This window comes from Bison bison, unplaced genomic scaffold (assembly GCF_000754665.1).
Source record: "Bison bison bison isolate TAMUID 2011002044 unplaced genomic scaffold, Bison_UMD1.0 scf7180017864160, whole genome shotgun sequence".
Lineage (NCBI taxonomy): Eukaryota > Metazoa > Chordata > Mammalia > Artiodactyla > Bovidae > Bison > Bison bison.
In genome coordinates, this window is record NW_011494732.1 from 9,412,903 (window position 1) to 9,426,952 (window position 14,050).

At 47.3% G+C, this 14,050-nt stretch overlaps 1 protein-coding gene across 1 annotated transcript in view; it reads right to left on the reverse strand.

Moving 5' to 3' along the window:
• Nucleotides 1-14,050, reverse strand: part of SRRM4 (serine/arginine repetitive matrix 4) — a 166,710-nt gene that overhangs the window by 16,691 nt on the left and 135,969 nt on the right. Inside the window, exons 6-8 of the mRNA XM_010841405.1 lie at nucleotides 12,396-12,446; nucleotides 9,189-9,287; nucleotides 6,236-6,392 (exon numbers count right to left, since the gene is read on the reverse strand). Coding sequence (XP_010839707.1) covers nucleotides 6,236-6,392; nucleotides 9,189-9,287; nucleotides 12,396-12,446 — 307 coding nt within the window. The remainder of the gene's footprint in view (nucleotides 1-6,235; nucleotides 6,393-9,188; nucleotides 9,288-12,395; nucleotides 12,447-14,050) is intronic.

Consider the following 14,050-nt stretch of genomic DNA (forward strand, 5'->3'; position numbering starts at 1 on the left):
TGGCCCCATGGAGAGAGATGGCTATAAATTTTTTTTTTTCCCTCCCTGCCATATGGGGGACCGGAAATTCTCATGTGAATGTAGAGCTGCATGGCAGAGCTTTTAGCTAGAGGGTTCTGGTTATTTCCACCCCTCTCCCTTTTTTAAACCCTTTTGTTTCACAAAGACATTAAGTTTATTTTCCTCACTGTTGTTCATCTTCCTTTGCACACTAATTAGGAAGACAGCAACAGAATGGATTCATTGACCTGTTAGGAGTTCATTTGAGAGGGGGAGGGTTGGAAAAAGACAGGGATCTGCTGAGGATGGTGGGAAGATGACAAAGTCCTTTAGGGCTGCGGGGTGGGGGACTGTCCCACCGGGCTGTTCACTAAAATTGACCTTGCGCCCAGGGACATAGTCTAGCCTCCTCTCTCCTTCCCTCCATCAGGAAGCTGAAGGGGACTGGTGGCTTCAACCTCACCCTTTCTCATTAGCCCCTCCTTTTTTAGAAGCCCCTCTTGATAGCCCTCAGCCTACCTGTTCTTGAAAATTTCTACATGGCTCCAGTTAGGCAAAATTTTCACCAGTCCAAATTCAAATGAGAAAATAAGTTCAATGGAATGAGTTCTTCATCCAGCTAAATGCATCTGACTTAAAGTCTCATCCTTTCTTCTGAGGCCACGGCAATTCCCTCTTCTGCCTGGTACATGTCCCTTTCATTATAGAAAACGGTGGTTTTCCTTATTCTGTCCTTGCTTGGCAAAAGTAAAAGTTGACAATGTGATTCCATTTTCCATTTGAAAAGAATAACTGGTCCCACAGATGCCTGAGTCTCACAGCCCCTTTCTTCCGCATTTTAGTCCCTTTCCTCTCCAAACTACAATGAATGGAACTGAATAGTGAGTTTCCCAGTTTGAGCAAGGGCTCAAAGCCTTTTGCAGGATGTACAAGAACCTGGAGCAGACGTGGGAGGGCTGGGCCCTCCGTGTATACTCCCTCAGGCTCATTTCCCCTGGTATGCAAAACAGGAGGCTCTTCCTGTCATTCTCCTAGAGCTGTTCTGAAGTTCGTCTGAGATCTTAGATACAATTAAACTTTTCGAGGCCAGGGATGTTTCAAAAACATCATGTCTGGGTTTATCAGGAGCAAGTTTAATTAAGCCATTATGATGACAAATCCTAACACTAGCAACTACTGTATATTGTTATGTCCCTAGTGCCAGGCTGAGTTTTGCTCACAGAATAGAAGCCACATGAAGGCAAAACCTTGTCTGTTTTGTTCACTGCTACTCACATAGTAGGTGCTTAGTGCATATAAAACTAAATGGACAACTGATCTAATTCCACCCTCACAACTACTCCATGAAGTAGATATGATTATTAGTTAAAGGTACAGATTGGGACACAATGTCCAGCAAAATAAAATGACATAAGGGAGGTTAGGTCATTAAGCATCTGGACTCTGAGGGCAGATGTTTTGGGTTTGAATCCTCACTTCTCCACTTAATAGGTACTTTTACTTAAGTTTTCCAGGCTTTATGCATTATAAAATAAGGATACTAATGGAAGCTCCCTTGAAAGGCTATAATAAGAAATACATGAGATGACACATGTAGAATACAGCACATAGTAGGTGCTCAGGGAAGCATGAGCTATGGCTCAGTCTCACAGGGAGATGAAGTCAAGAACTCCAAAGTGTTTGGATCTGCTCCAAAGCTCCTGTCTTCATCACTAGCCTCTCCTGTTTCCTCCTGTTCACAAATGAGGCCCTCTTTTATGGAGCCTAAGTTCTGCTTTTTTTTTTTTTCAATCTGTGCAAGTTTTTGTCGACAAGGATTATGTGGAAACTGCTAGCTTGCTGGAAGCAGGAGGAGAAAAGAAGCCTTCCTTCTCCTGAGTCTAACTTCAGTCTTGATCAGCCCTTTTAAATTCCCCCTCCAGTTAGGGTAGACTTAACTGAGGACCCTCTGCTACAGGGACAGGGTGTGGCCAAACTTCGGAGCCACCAACCTCTCTACTGAGGACCCTCTGCTACAGGGACAGGGTGTGGCCAAACTTCGGAGCCACCAACCTCTCTGTCATCCAGTTGGCCCTCTGGCTATCATAGTAAGCTTCTGAGATATAAGCCAGGATTCATACTAGCTCCTGTTTCTCCTAAATGGGCTATCTACTTAAGTCATTTCGCCTCTCTGAGCCTCAGTTTTCCCACCTGAAAAATGGTGATAATGATGGCACCTACCTCAAAGAATTTTTTTGTGAATCAAATGAGGAAAAAAAAAAACTGTATAAAGTATGTGATTGTGCCTGGCATGTAGTGGCATTTACCATTCCCTTTATTCATCAGCCAACTCAAATGGGTGAGCTCCTACTCATCCTTCAAAGCCCAACTCATATGTTCCTTTATTTGTAAAGTCCTCTCAGACACCAAGGACTCTTAGACATTGTCCTTCCTCTGTAGTCCTATTACATATTATACTTGCTTCTATCACCTCCAAGGCTGATATTGAAAATATTCAACAACTGGTTGAGTGTGAGTACTGCCCCATCTGAAAGTAACCAGGCTTGGCACTGAAGGGCTGCCAGGTATCAATGTTTAGCTGCTGGTCTGTGAGAAGGTCCAGAAGGTACCAGAGGAGGAAAGGGATGGCTTTGTTAACTGGAGAGTGGGCGGCGACAGGGTCTATTTATCAACTGGTTTGCAAGTATTCAAATACCGACTCAGTCTCAGTCCTAATGACATTTATCCTACAGTACTTCAGTATTCTGTGGATGACTAGAGCATGAGCCCTGGAATTCAGAAGCCTGTTTATTCATCTGTCTCTCTAATGCCTTGAACAGAGATGACTGAGTGTAGATAAGAAATGAATAAGGCCACAGAGGACTGATTCCTCGGGACCCTCCATTTGGATTAGGGCTCTGACCAACCAAGAGGACTTCTGGTTATCATCAGCTTATGTATTATTTGCATATTCACATATGTAAATAGACCCCCTTGATGTCATGTGCCCACCCTTGATTCCTTAAAGAGCTGTGCATATGAGATGTCTGCCATGAGCCATGAGAGGAACCATGGCATAGGACATCTACTATGCTCCAGCTCCTTTTACCTCCAGAACCCCATCTCCTGTGCTGGAATTCTGTCTCCATCTTGACTCCAGCAATCAATTCCTGTTTCCATTGTCTAGTTTCCCAGCTGCATCTCCTCTGCCCTAACCAACTCAAAGCCCAATCCCCTCTTCCCCTGCCTCCTTACCCCCGTCCCTCTCAGCATTCATTGTTGTGCATTGTCCATTACAGTTTTGTCTGTCTTCTTTATAAGAAGGCTAGGCTATTTCTTATTTACTGGATCCTGAGGGCTACATCAGAACTGATGCTTTATAGATGCTTAGTAGATATTTGGTAGATTTGAACAAGTCAAACAAGTGATTCAATGACAGTGACTTTGCTGTTCTCTTTAGCAGAGAGCTTGGGAAAATCTTGGACTCTTGGAAAACCTTTGGTCCAACCTGGTATCCTCTCTACCCTTGCCTGTGCAGGAGAGAGGATGAGAAAGAACCCCGTGTGGAGAGCACTGGGAGGGCCAGACTTGAGGGGTATCTGATGCCCCCAGGAGTCAGGCACCCATGAGAAGGGTGGGGCCAGCCATTTGGGCTACAGCTGCCATCAAGGATGGAAGGAAACTGAAAGCAAGGGAAGCGGGGCTTCTAGCTGTGGTCTCAACTCATCCACAGACGAGCCTGGGCCTGGAACCCTTCCTGCTGCTCCATTACTATTATCAGTGCCGCTACTCTTGTTGCCATGATTATTACCACTTCCATTGTTAATACTGCTGTTACTTCCATCCACCGCCAGCAACAAAGGACCTACCACTCACCTGCTTCAGTCTAAAAGTCTTACAGTGAGTCGTTGCATCCTTAAAATATCCCTCTTATGAGGTAGGTCTTACTATTATCATCATTCTGCAAACTTGGGAAAGACGGAGGCATGGAGAGTTTATGTAACTTGCTCAAGGTTCCACAGTTGGAAAATATGGAGCCAGCATCTGGAATGTTGTCATCCTGACACTCTCTACTATTTGCTTATTTTTGCCCCTGTGCCAAGTACCAGGCTCAGCTGCTTACAAAATTATTTTGGTTTTGTCCCCTGAACAAGGTTTTGAAGAAGAGTTTTATTATCTGCATTTTCTAAAGGATGAGGAAACTGCAGCTAACAAAGTTTTATATATTTTAACTATCCCTGACTCGGGACCAGGATTTGTTCACAAAATCATAATCTCATGTTTTTAACAACTCTGACTTGCTGGAGCCCCTGGAAGGCATTTCTCATCTGTGAGTTCAGATTCTGTTTTTGGAATCAGGGCACTGGGTTCGGTGGGCTCTTAAGGCCTATGCCTTCTAGGTATGGATGAGTTTTCTGCTCTTCTAATAGGGGCTGGGCCCTAAGAACCAATGGCCAATCTAGTACCTCACTCACTAGTATGGGAGGACAACAGTTTTGGGGGGGGGGGGTTAACATTCAGCTTTTTGCAACATCTTGGTCCTGACAGTTTGGAAACTGTCCCAGGTGAGAGAACACAAGCCATTTGCTCCCAGTGGCACTTTTTATGGAGTGTCAGTTGGGGCCACCGAATGGCTGCCATAAATACTGTGACCAAAGAGGTTGGGTGGCTTTCACTAACTTAAAACCATTCTTCCACCTCTTATTGCTTGTATTTTAAATGTTCTTCTACCTTTGCAACAATTCCTTTGGGACACAGGTGTGATAACCATGCTTATTTTCCAGTTGAGGAAGCTGAGGCTGGGAGGAGTAAAAGGATTTGTCTGGCCAAGCCAAGTCTTGAGCCCAGGCCTCTGGATTCCGCCTTACTGGGAAGAACTTTCATAGGCATTCGTGGAGGGGAGAATGAACATGAGCCTTTCCCATCTGCAAATACCAAGCAACTGTAGGTTCCCTCCTTCTACAAAAGGAGGGCCTGGGGTGAGCTGTGGACGGTTCCAGCAAGGCAGAAGATTATGGCAGAATTACAGCTTGGTGATACAGATGTCTTGACTGGTAAAGAAGAGATTCTCAGAATGCACATGGATTCAACTATCGTGTCAACCAGACCCAACCCATGTTTATCTCACCTTCTCTTCCTTGACCTCCCAGCAAGAACCTCAGAGCTTTTCCTTACTTCCACTTCATCCTTTCTAAGGGAGCAGCTCTCTGAAATTGTCACATCCACGCCTAGCTAGAGGAGACAGGACCCTTCTCAGTTGTCAGGTGTAAGTGAAGGCTATGTCTATGTTGAGTCTCCTCCTGTTTGCGTGTCTGTCCCTTTAAAGTCTACAAAAGGCCTTCATGTACTTTCTGTTACTGGGTATCCCCCACAATCCCCCCATGGACGTGGTATTATTTCAAATTTGCCAATGAGAAAACTGAGTTTCAAAGAGGTTGGATGACTTTCTCCAAGCTACACAGCTAGGAAGCTGAGTTCAGACCCAACTCCAAATGCTTTGCTGAGGAGACTTCCTGGCATCAAACTGTCTGAAGCTGACCCTCCTTGCTGACCTAAAGGACTGCGGCATGATCCCATTTAAGGCCAGTTTCTCAAATGAATTCACTCTTGCTTTGCCCTATGGCTTTACTCCATACCTTCATCTTTCTGAGCCTTGGCTTTTTGGTCCCACCTGTGGAAGCAACTAGTGAAGACAGCTGAGTCCTCAACTCCCTGAGACCTTGTGTGAATATGAGAGGTTAAGTGCTATCACCTCCTTGGAGGAAAATTCTCATATATATTCAAGGCCGAGTTAATACAGGTGACATCAAATCCCATCTGCTCATCAGTGCTGCAGCCTAGCTGTCAAAGACGCAGACCTCATTGCAAAGCTGCAGTGCCTCTGTTAGATCAAAGACCCCTCTTCTCCTTCTTCCCCAAAGAAACCTCCTATGGTGTCTCACACATGCCCTCCTGCAGATGTCACTCTGGAGACCAAAATGTATTTTCACCATTCCCCTAATACAGAGCCTGGGTGTTTCAGGTTTTCTCCATTCCCCCCACCCCACACACACCCTCACTTGCCAAGTCCCCAAGCCAGGTGCTGCCAAAGGCTGGTGAATGACCATTCAGTTAAATCAAGAAGGAGGTCTGAAACCAGTGGGATATTTGCCCGAAACTGAATTAAAATGTGTCATACACTGCCCTGAACTTGTGCCTCCACCTCCCCCAAGTGTCCCGGCCAAGACTGGCAGAGGAGGCTGTGCGGAATACTTACTACACCCCTGGCTGACAGGAAGCTGAGCATCTGGAGGGGCTGGCTGGGTTGGGGGCTGGACCGGGCCTCTGGGCTGGCCTTGCAGAGGGTCTTGGAGCAGCGGCGAGAGTGCCTTCGACGGGACTTCCGCCCTCCCTCAGGGGACCGGCCACGGTGCCTGGATGCAGGGCAGAGAGACCTGAGGGTTTTTTGATGGGGAGCGTGGCAGAGAGGTGACTGAAGGACTAATAGGATCTGAGGACAGCAGAGTGTGTTTGGGTTGTCTGTGTAAACTATGTATGCACCCCTCTGCCCGCCCACCCGTCCGTGTTCATTCATTCTCTCATTTGTTTGTTTGACGAGTGTGAATTCATATACCTGGCACTGCTGTGGGGGCTGGGGATGCAGCTGTGAAGACAGAAAGGGTCCTGATGATCCTGATTCCGTTTACTGTCCTTTGTGTGCCTCTGATTGTCTCTCTGCTTGCCTGTCTGTACGTGACTGTGTGTACGTCTGGGTGTGTCCATCTGTGTTTTCATGTGTTTGTCTATAAATGTAGCTGCTTATATCTGTGTGTCTTTGTGTATCTGGCTTCACCATCTGTGAAACAGAGGCATCTTATTGACTCTCACCCAAAACTTTTGAAAAAAAAATCTGACGAAAACGACAAAGATGCCTTCTGTAAGCTTGTCAGATGTAGATCTGGCTGCCTGTCTGTGTTGGAAACTAAAGGAATCTCTGACTCCTTAGAAAGGGTGTATTTGGACTCAGCATTACTGTTTAGCTCTGAGTCACAGTAGTGATAAAAATAACACCTTATGGATTTTCATGGCATTTGTAAGCCCTTCTTAAGGTGCTTTCACAATCCTCTCTCCAACTCAAAGACATAGACAGGGCAGGTATTATTTCTTATTCCCAGATGAGAGAGCTGAGGCTCAGAGATGTTTAGGAACCTGCCTGACATCACACAGCTTGTAGCAGCAGAACGAGGGCCCTGTGGGAACCAGTGCCTCTGGTTCTTGCACTGGAGTGTCCCTCTCTGCTCTAGGGCCTCTCACTTTTCTACTGGCCCAAGGGTCAGCTCTCAGGTTGCTCCCACACCTGCTGGAGTGTCCCTTAGCGCAACAAGCACTGGGAAGCTCAGGCGGCAAGAGCAGCAGGAGACGTGCTAGCAGGAGGAAGGCTGGGGCATGGGCCTGTGATATGTACCCCTTTCAGAAGAGGTAAGCCTTAGAAAGGGTAGAGTGCAGTCGCTGAGAGTCTGCAAGCAGGATCTGCACCGTCCTCCCACCCAGGCTTGGGCTGAGTCACACAGACCTGGGTCCTGGCTCCAGCTCTGCCAGTCACCCCTCTGCCCACCAACACGCAGGCTTCTCAGCTGTAAATGTTGATAATGCAGTCGAGCTCAGTGTGTCAATGCCCTCCGGACAAAGGCCAACGGGGGCACCTTGTGCTCAAACAAGCATCTTGTTACTGCTCCCTGCAGTGATGGAGAACACGCACCATGGGAGAGTGGAGGACGTTTCTGTCAGGGTGGGGAGTGGTCACAGAGAATCTATTAGGAGCGTGTGGTTGGGGACTCTGGGGAGCATGTAAAGAGCTGGGGCTTTGATCTGACTGGATGCTGTCAGGGGACAGAGGTAATTCTCTGATTGGGTGTCTTCACCAGTCTTAATTAGAAGGAGGGGAGACTAGACTATAAGGCTATCACTGGTAAAGATGGAGGATGGAGAGATGCAGGGTCACTTTGGGGTCGTGAAAAATGTCCCTGTTTTGTCAGGCTTGCACCTGGTTCCAAGAGGGTCTTGGTTTTGTTTGGACCACTCAGGATCACAGAGCAGCCTTGTGTGATGTGGGAACACCACAGCTACTGGGGCGAGTCCTTGATGTCAGGGGCTGCTCTCACACCTGCTCCACGCATATCTGAATTAGATCAGAATGTCTGGAGATGGGATCCAGGCACTGGTATTTTTAGACTTCCAAAGCAATCATGGAGCAGCCAAGGCAGAGAAGCTGTGGTCTGGCTCATGGTGTGACGGGGATGATTAAGAGACAGAATCTATTTGCAATTGCAGCACAGTGCCTGGTTCAGAGTAGAGTTTAGATCCCTATTTCTCTTCCTCCTCTTCCTTCCTGTAGACATTCTGACTTAGCTGGGAATGCGGTGCGACCAGGACAGTGAGATTTTTAAATCTTCCCAGGTGAGGTGACTACGTGACTACATAGGCCAAGTGTGAGAAGGACTTAAGAAAGAATAAAAGAGTCTCTGCCATCTGGAAATTGGCCAGGTACCATCAAGGGGCCCTTGACATTCCCAATGGTCTCAACAATTTCAAACACCAAGCCCCACTCCCTGTTTTTCTTGTTCTTCTCATCCACAAGAGCCTCTTCCCCTGCTCGGGCCGGGGCAGCCAATGTGTCAGCATAAAGAGGGTCAATGTTAGGAGCAAGAGGGCTCGGAAGTGCCACAGAACTGGATACCTTGTGCTGTGCAGCCTTTCATAGGTCGCTTAGCTTCTCTGTGCTTAGAACAACCCTGAGTGAGAGACAGCCAAATGAACCAGATGCTCCAGTTCAGTCCTAGCTCTGTCACTTAGCAGCTACGTGCCTGGCAAGTTCCTCTCTGTGCCTCAGTTTCCTCATCTCTAAAGTGGGGTTGACAGTGGTGCCTCCTTCCTAGGGTTGCAGAGGGGATCATGCAGTGGACCATGAAGAGTGCTTAGCACCTGGCCATGGAAGCACCGTGTTAGCAAGTCCTGTGGCTGCTGTTCCTGTAAGTGGAGGCAGCAAGTCCTTCTGTCTGCAGCCCCTCTGCAAGGAAGTGGTGACAGCCCAAGTGTGAGGCAGGGGCTGCCCCTCTGCGGGGAAAGCGGCTTCCCCAACAGTGATGGTGGAGAAAAAGCTGATGGTGACGGTGTCTTAGCCGGGTTCTGGCTGTGGTCAGGGTGAGGAGATGCCTCGGGGCGGGGGTTACCTGCTGTCGCAGCTTGAGGAGCGGGACTCTGAGCTCTGGGACCGTGAGGGGCAGTGGTGATGGCGGCGGCGGCGAGATTTTCGGGGCCGGCTTCGCGATCTTGAGGGGTGGGGGTGAGAAGGAGGGAGTCAGAGGAGAGAGAGAGAGGTTTTGATCTTGTGAACACATTGTTCCCTTGCACTTGAATAACTGTCCCAAGGTCATGCACCCCCCACTCCCTGCATCACCCTCACTTCCCATCTTTGTAACTGGCCATCCTGAACACAAAGGAGCAGAAAGGGGGTCGTCTAGGGGAGACAGCCTGACCCCCAGGACTCTTCCAGAAGCAGAGTGTGTGTCACCCGCACACATCACCTCTCCCTTGCCTGAGGCAGGAGTCTCCATTTCAGGAGCCAAACACCATAATGTGGGAATCAGCACTCAAGAAATACCAACCAGAGGGCACAGGCAAGAAAGTGACTTTGCCTTCAGAAGAGTGCTGTGGTACCTGACTAACTTTTCAGGTAAATGTAGAAATGGAGATTTTTGTGTAATTTATTCCTATTTTAAATGGAAGCTCATTTAAAAAAAAAGACACTGTTTGGGGCAAACAAAACACAATTGCAGAATCCCTTAGGCTTTTGGGCTGCCAATCTGTAACTCAGACCAGGAAAATAAGTCTGGATTCTTAGCATGGAGTCAAAAGCCCACTTTCAGAGTGAGTTACAAACGTCATTATCAACAAGAATTACAGTTCGTGTAATTGCTACCACTACCACTTACTTTAGCTCTCTCTAAATAATAATAATGACTTAGAAGTAGCAACAGCAGTGGCAGTGGTCACTGGGGACATACAAGGAACGTCAATAGTTTGCGCCAAGTCAGGAAGCCAAGGGGTGGTTAGAGATGATTCTATTAAAAGGTAGCTTGGTTATCCCAACAAAGGACTCAGGTATTCTTACTCAGGTATATCTTGTCATGTGATCCCTTCTCTCTTTAAAACCCTTGCACTGTCCTCATGTCAAGTCCAAACTCTGACCTTGAATCCCAAGCATCTTCAGGAGCCAGCCCCTGCCTAGCTCTCCAGCCTCTTTGCATGGCATCTACAGTCCTGGTTTGCAAGGCTCAAGTGACACCGAGGTGCTGGTATTCTGGCTCACACGTTTCCCACACTGTATCATGTCCTGATGATGATGGTCATGACAGGTAAACTGTAACACACACTGCCTGTCAGGCACTGGGTTCTGAGCATTTTCCTTAAATGGACTCATTTACTCCTCACAACAACCCACAAAGTGGATTCTCTTATTATTCCCATTTTATAGATGCAGAAGCTGAGGTCAGAGATTTAAACCACTTGCCTGACTGCAGCCTAGAATGGTTACCTCCATCCTTCTCACAGGAAACCTCCTCTTACCACCACGCTCTCTTTCCTGCACCTGGGGTCCCACCATGCCCTGAGCTTTTGTCTGCCACTGTGGTGCCAAGACCTGTCCCATGTCTCCCGTGTCCTGCTGCGCTGTAAGCTCTCGAGACTGGGAAGAATGTCTGCCTAATCTCTGTCCTTGGGCCCCACACAGGGCTAGCCACCTGTTAGGGCCTCTCTAAAGGACGCTGAACAAACAGACGTAAGTTACTCCAGGGGTTCCCTGTTTAAACGCAGCCTTAACTAACCATGGGTTTTGGCAAGAACAACCACCTTTATCTCAGGGGTGCCTCATGTTTCTTGCTTCTCCCTCTCCTGACTCTTGTTTTTCTGGCTTTCAGAACCTTCTCTTATGTCCTGCTTGTGATTTCTGAGACTTGGTGCTGGGCAAGGTAGCCACTTTGCTGCCCTCATGCAGGCAGTCCATACTTCGGTGATTTTTTCTTTTTTTGATGACTGTCCCAGAACTCCTGGGGTCTGGGCCCAGGCCCTGCTTAGTGACTGTCTAGACTGCAGCCCTTCAGACAAGTGATGCTCATGTCTCTGAGAACAGGTGCTCTGTCTATGCTTAGGACGAACATATGCTCGACACAGATGACCAGTGACTGCCTCTTGACTTGACTTGAACAAGCTTAATGATCAGGAAGTTCTTCCCTGAGCTAACTTACAGCTCTGCTGCTTCCTTGTGGAGCATTCCCCAGACCCTCGTGATGGTGCCTGAAATGCCCTCTTTCGCAATGACCTTGGATGAAGAGGCATTTGGTTGGCCAGCAAAGCTGAGCGCCTCCCTCTGTGCCTGCTTCCTCTTTTCCCTCCCCTGCAGCTCACTGACTTTCATCCCATTGCCTTTGATTCCTCACTTTAGAAGCTTCTTGGTGGGATATAAAATATTAGTTGATTGGAAAACACATGCACTAACATTTGCAAGGGTATAAAGTAGGTGGGTTGTAAAATTTACTTTTAATTTGACTGGGAACTGAACTCTACAGGCAGTGCTGGCTGATTTGAATTTCTACTACTGGCTATAAACCGAGGACCAGCTGGGGACCGAGGCTGGAGGTAGGCGCTCCCCCAGTATCTGCATGCTCTAAGCCCAGGGACCACGGCTGGAACTCACATGTATGTGCACGCATGTGCACGCACATGATCAAGCCCCCTTACTCACTCATGCACACACAGCACACTTGTGTACTGGTAACCCCCCCCCCACACACACCCTCCCTAGGAGTAATGCACACAGATAAGTAAGCAGTGCACACACCAAGGGCATGGAACTAACACACTGTAACAAACAGAGCACCGATATGCACAGTTTAAGTTCATGCCCACATAAGCAAGGGCACACGTGATGCGTTCTTGTGAACACAGTCATATATCACACACACATACACACTAGGCACCCACATTGCACACAAATGTTTGCACAATAGAAAAATATACAGATATTTACAAAGTGCACACTATGCATATATGTACCACGTACAAATGTTACACAATGCACATACAGGCACACAGAATTCACACACAATGGACAGACATGTACACCATTCACTTTCATGCACACAGAGACACACATGCACACACACATAACAAACACCACCTTACACACCCATGCACGCCAAACCCACAGCTGCAGGTCTACACACAGTTCTGTTATTTGGTCTTCCCCTTCCTTTCCCTTCTCACCCACCAGCCCCCTCTCCCATTCCTTTTTTCTTTGGCAATTCTAACCCTCTGGCCGTTCAGAGCTCAGTCCCCCACCTCCCCAAATTGACAGTACATTGCAGGTGGAATGTACATACTGTTTTTTGTGCCTCTTCTCTTCCTTTCTTTTGCTTTTTGGGCTGGAGGAGCTGAATGAGAAATGGCCAATCAATTGAAAGATGCAAAATTCCAGCGAATGATAAAAATAAAGTAGTTAAAATGCTTAACACATGCTGGTCACTAGATCCAGGCAGTTTGGGAATGGACATGGATCGTTTCTAAAACCAGAGCAACCAGCCCACACATAAAGACTGAGGACAGGGAATAAAGGATGCTGAGATCAGTTTTGGTAGCTTAATGGTAACAGCAGTAGTAAAGGTAATCATATTTGCCATGTTTTGAGGCTTTATTATGGGGAAGCACTCACTAATACTTTTGTCAACAATCTCATTTCATTCTCCTTACAACCTATGACTTCCCTGGTGGCTCAGATGGTAAAGAATCTGCCTGAAATGTGAGAGACCCGGGTTTGAGCCCTGAGTAGGGAATATTCCCTGGAGAAGGGAATGGTAACCCACTCCAGTACTCTGGCCTGGAGAATTCCATGGACAGAGGAGTCTGGTGGGTTACAGTCCATGGGGTCGCAAGAGTTGGACATGACTAAGCAACTAACATGTATAGACAACCTATGGCATGTACCTAATAAGTATTCATTTTACAGAAAGTGGAAACTGAACCTCAGATTGGCTGAGACACTTGACCAGGATCATACAGGTGAGCTGGAATGTGGCACCAGATCAATGGTCCCTAGCGTCTACCCTCTTGACTACTGTTTTAGTATTTTCTAAAAGAAAAGACTGGAAAATCCACGGAGATATTCTAAAGCCTCCTAAAGTTTGGCAGATTCTGAAATGTTCTGCTCATGAATATTCAAGTTGTTTTTTTTTTTTTTTTTAATTCAGAGTACCGGGTTGTGGGCAGAATGGACAATGATGACTCAGGGTCTCCGCATCATCAAATAGAGGCCCCAAAGGCAAATGCTATTTGATAATTCAAGCCAGACTGGCTTCAGGGGGTCACCAGGAACCCATCATTGGCCTAAGTCCTGGGAAGGGGAAATTTGATTTCATCCAACTGAAATCGCATCTTGACATGAGATGTGGGATATATCTCTGTGTCTGGGACTCAGCCTGGGCAGTGGACATCCCAGGTCCTCACTGAAAGACCAAGTTAACCTCCTGGCTCTGCTGCTGAGTTGCTGTGTGACATCGGGCAGGTTACCTGTCCTCTCAAAGACCCAGTCTCCTTGCCCTTGAAATGGGGTCATTGCTTAAGCTGTTGGGCTAAGTGAATAGACTACCTTGGTAATCAGTGTCTACTTGTTAACTGAATGAATGAAAGGGTTTTGCACTCTGTCAGTGGCTGCAGTTGTGCTGCTGTTATTTAGGAAGCCACTGCAGGCTGTCCTGATCCTCTGTCAGACAGACTTGGGTTGTAGTTTTGACTCTGCCTCCTCTGACTGTGTGTCTGTGGACATGTCGGCCACATCTCCTGAGTCTTAGTTTCTCTATCTGTAAAATGGAAATAATAAAGATATCCTCTGCACAGGGTTGTGATGGGGCTGTATAGAGATTAAATACCCATGCATGTGGACAAGGCTTAGCATAGGATCTAATTTATAGTGAGTACCCCACAGGCTATAGCTTTATTTGTGCTCACCCTGTGTTTCCAATACTAGGTCTCTATCCCTTAG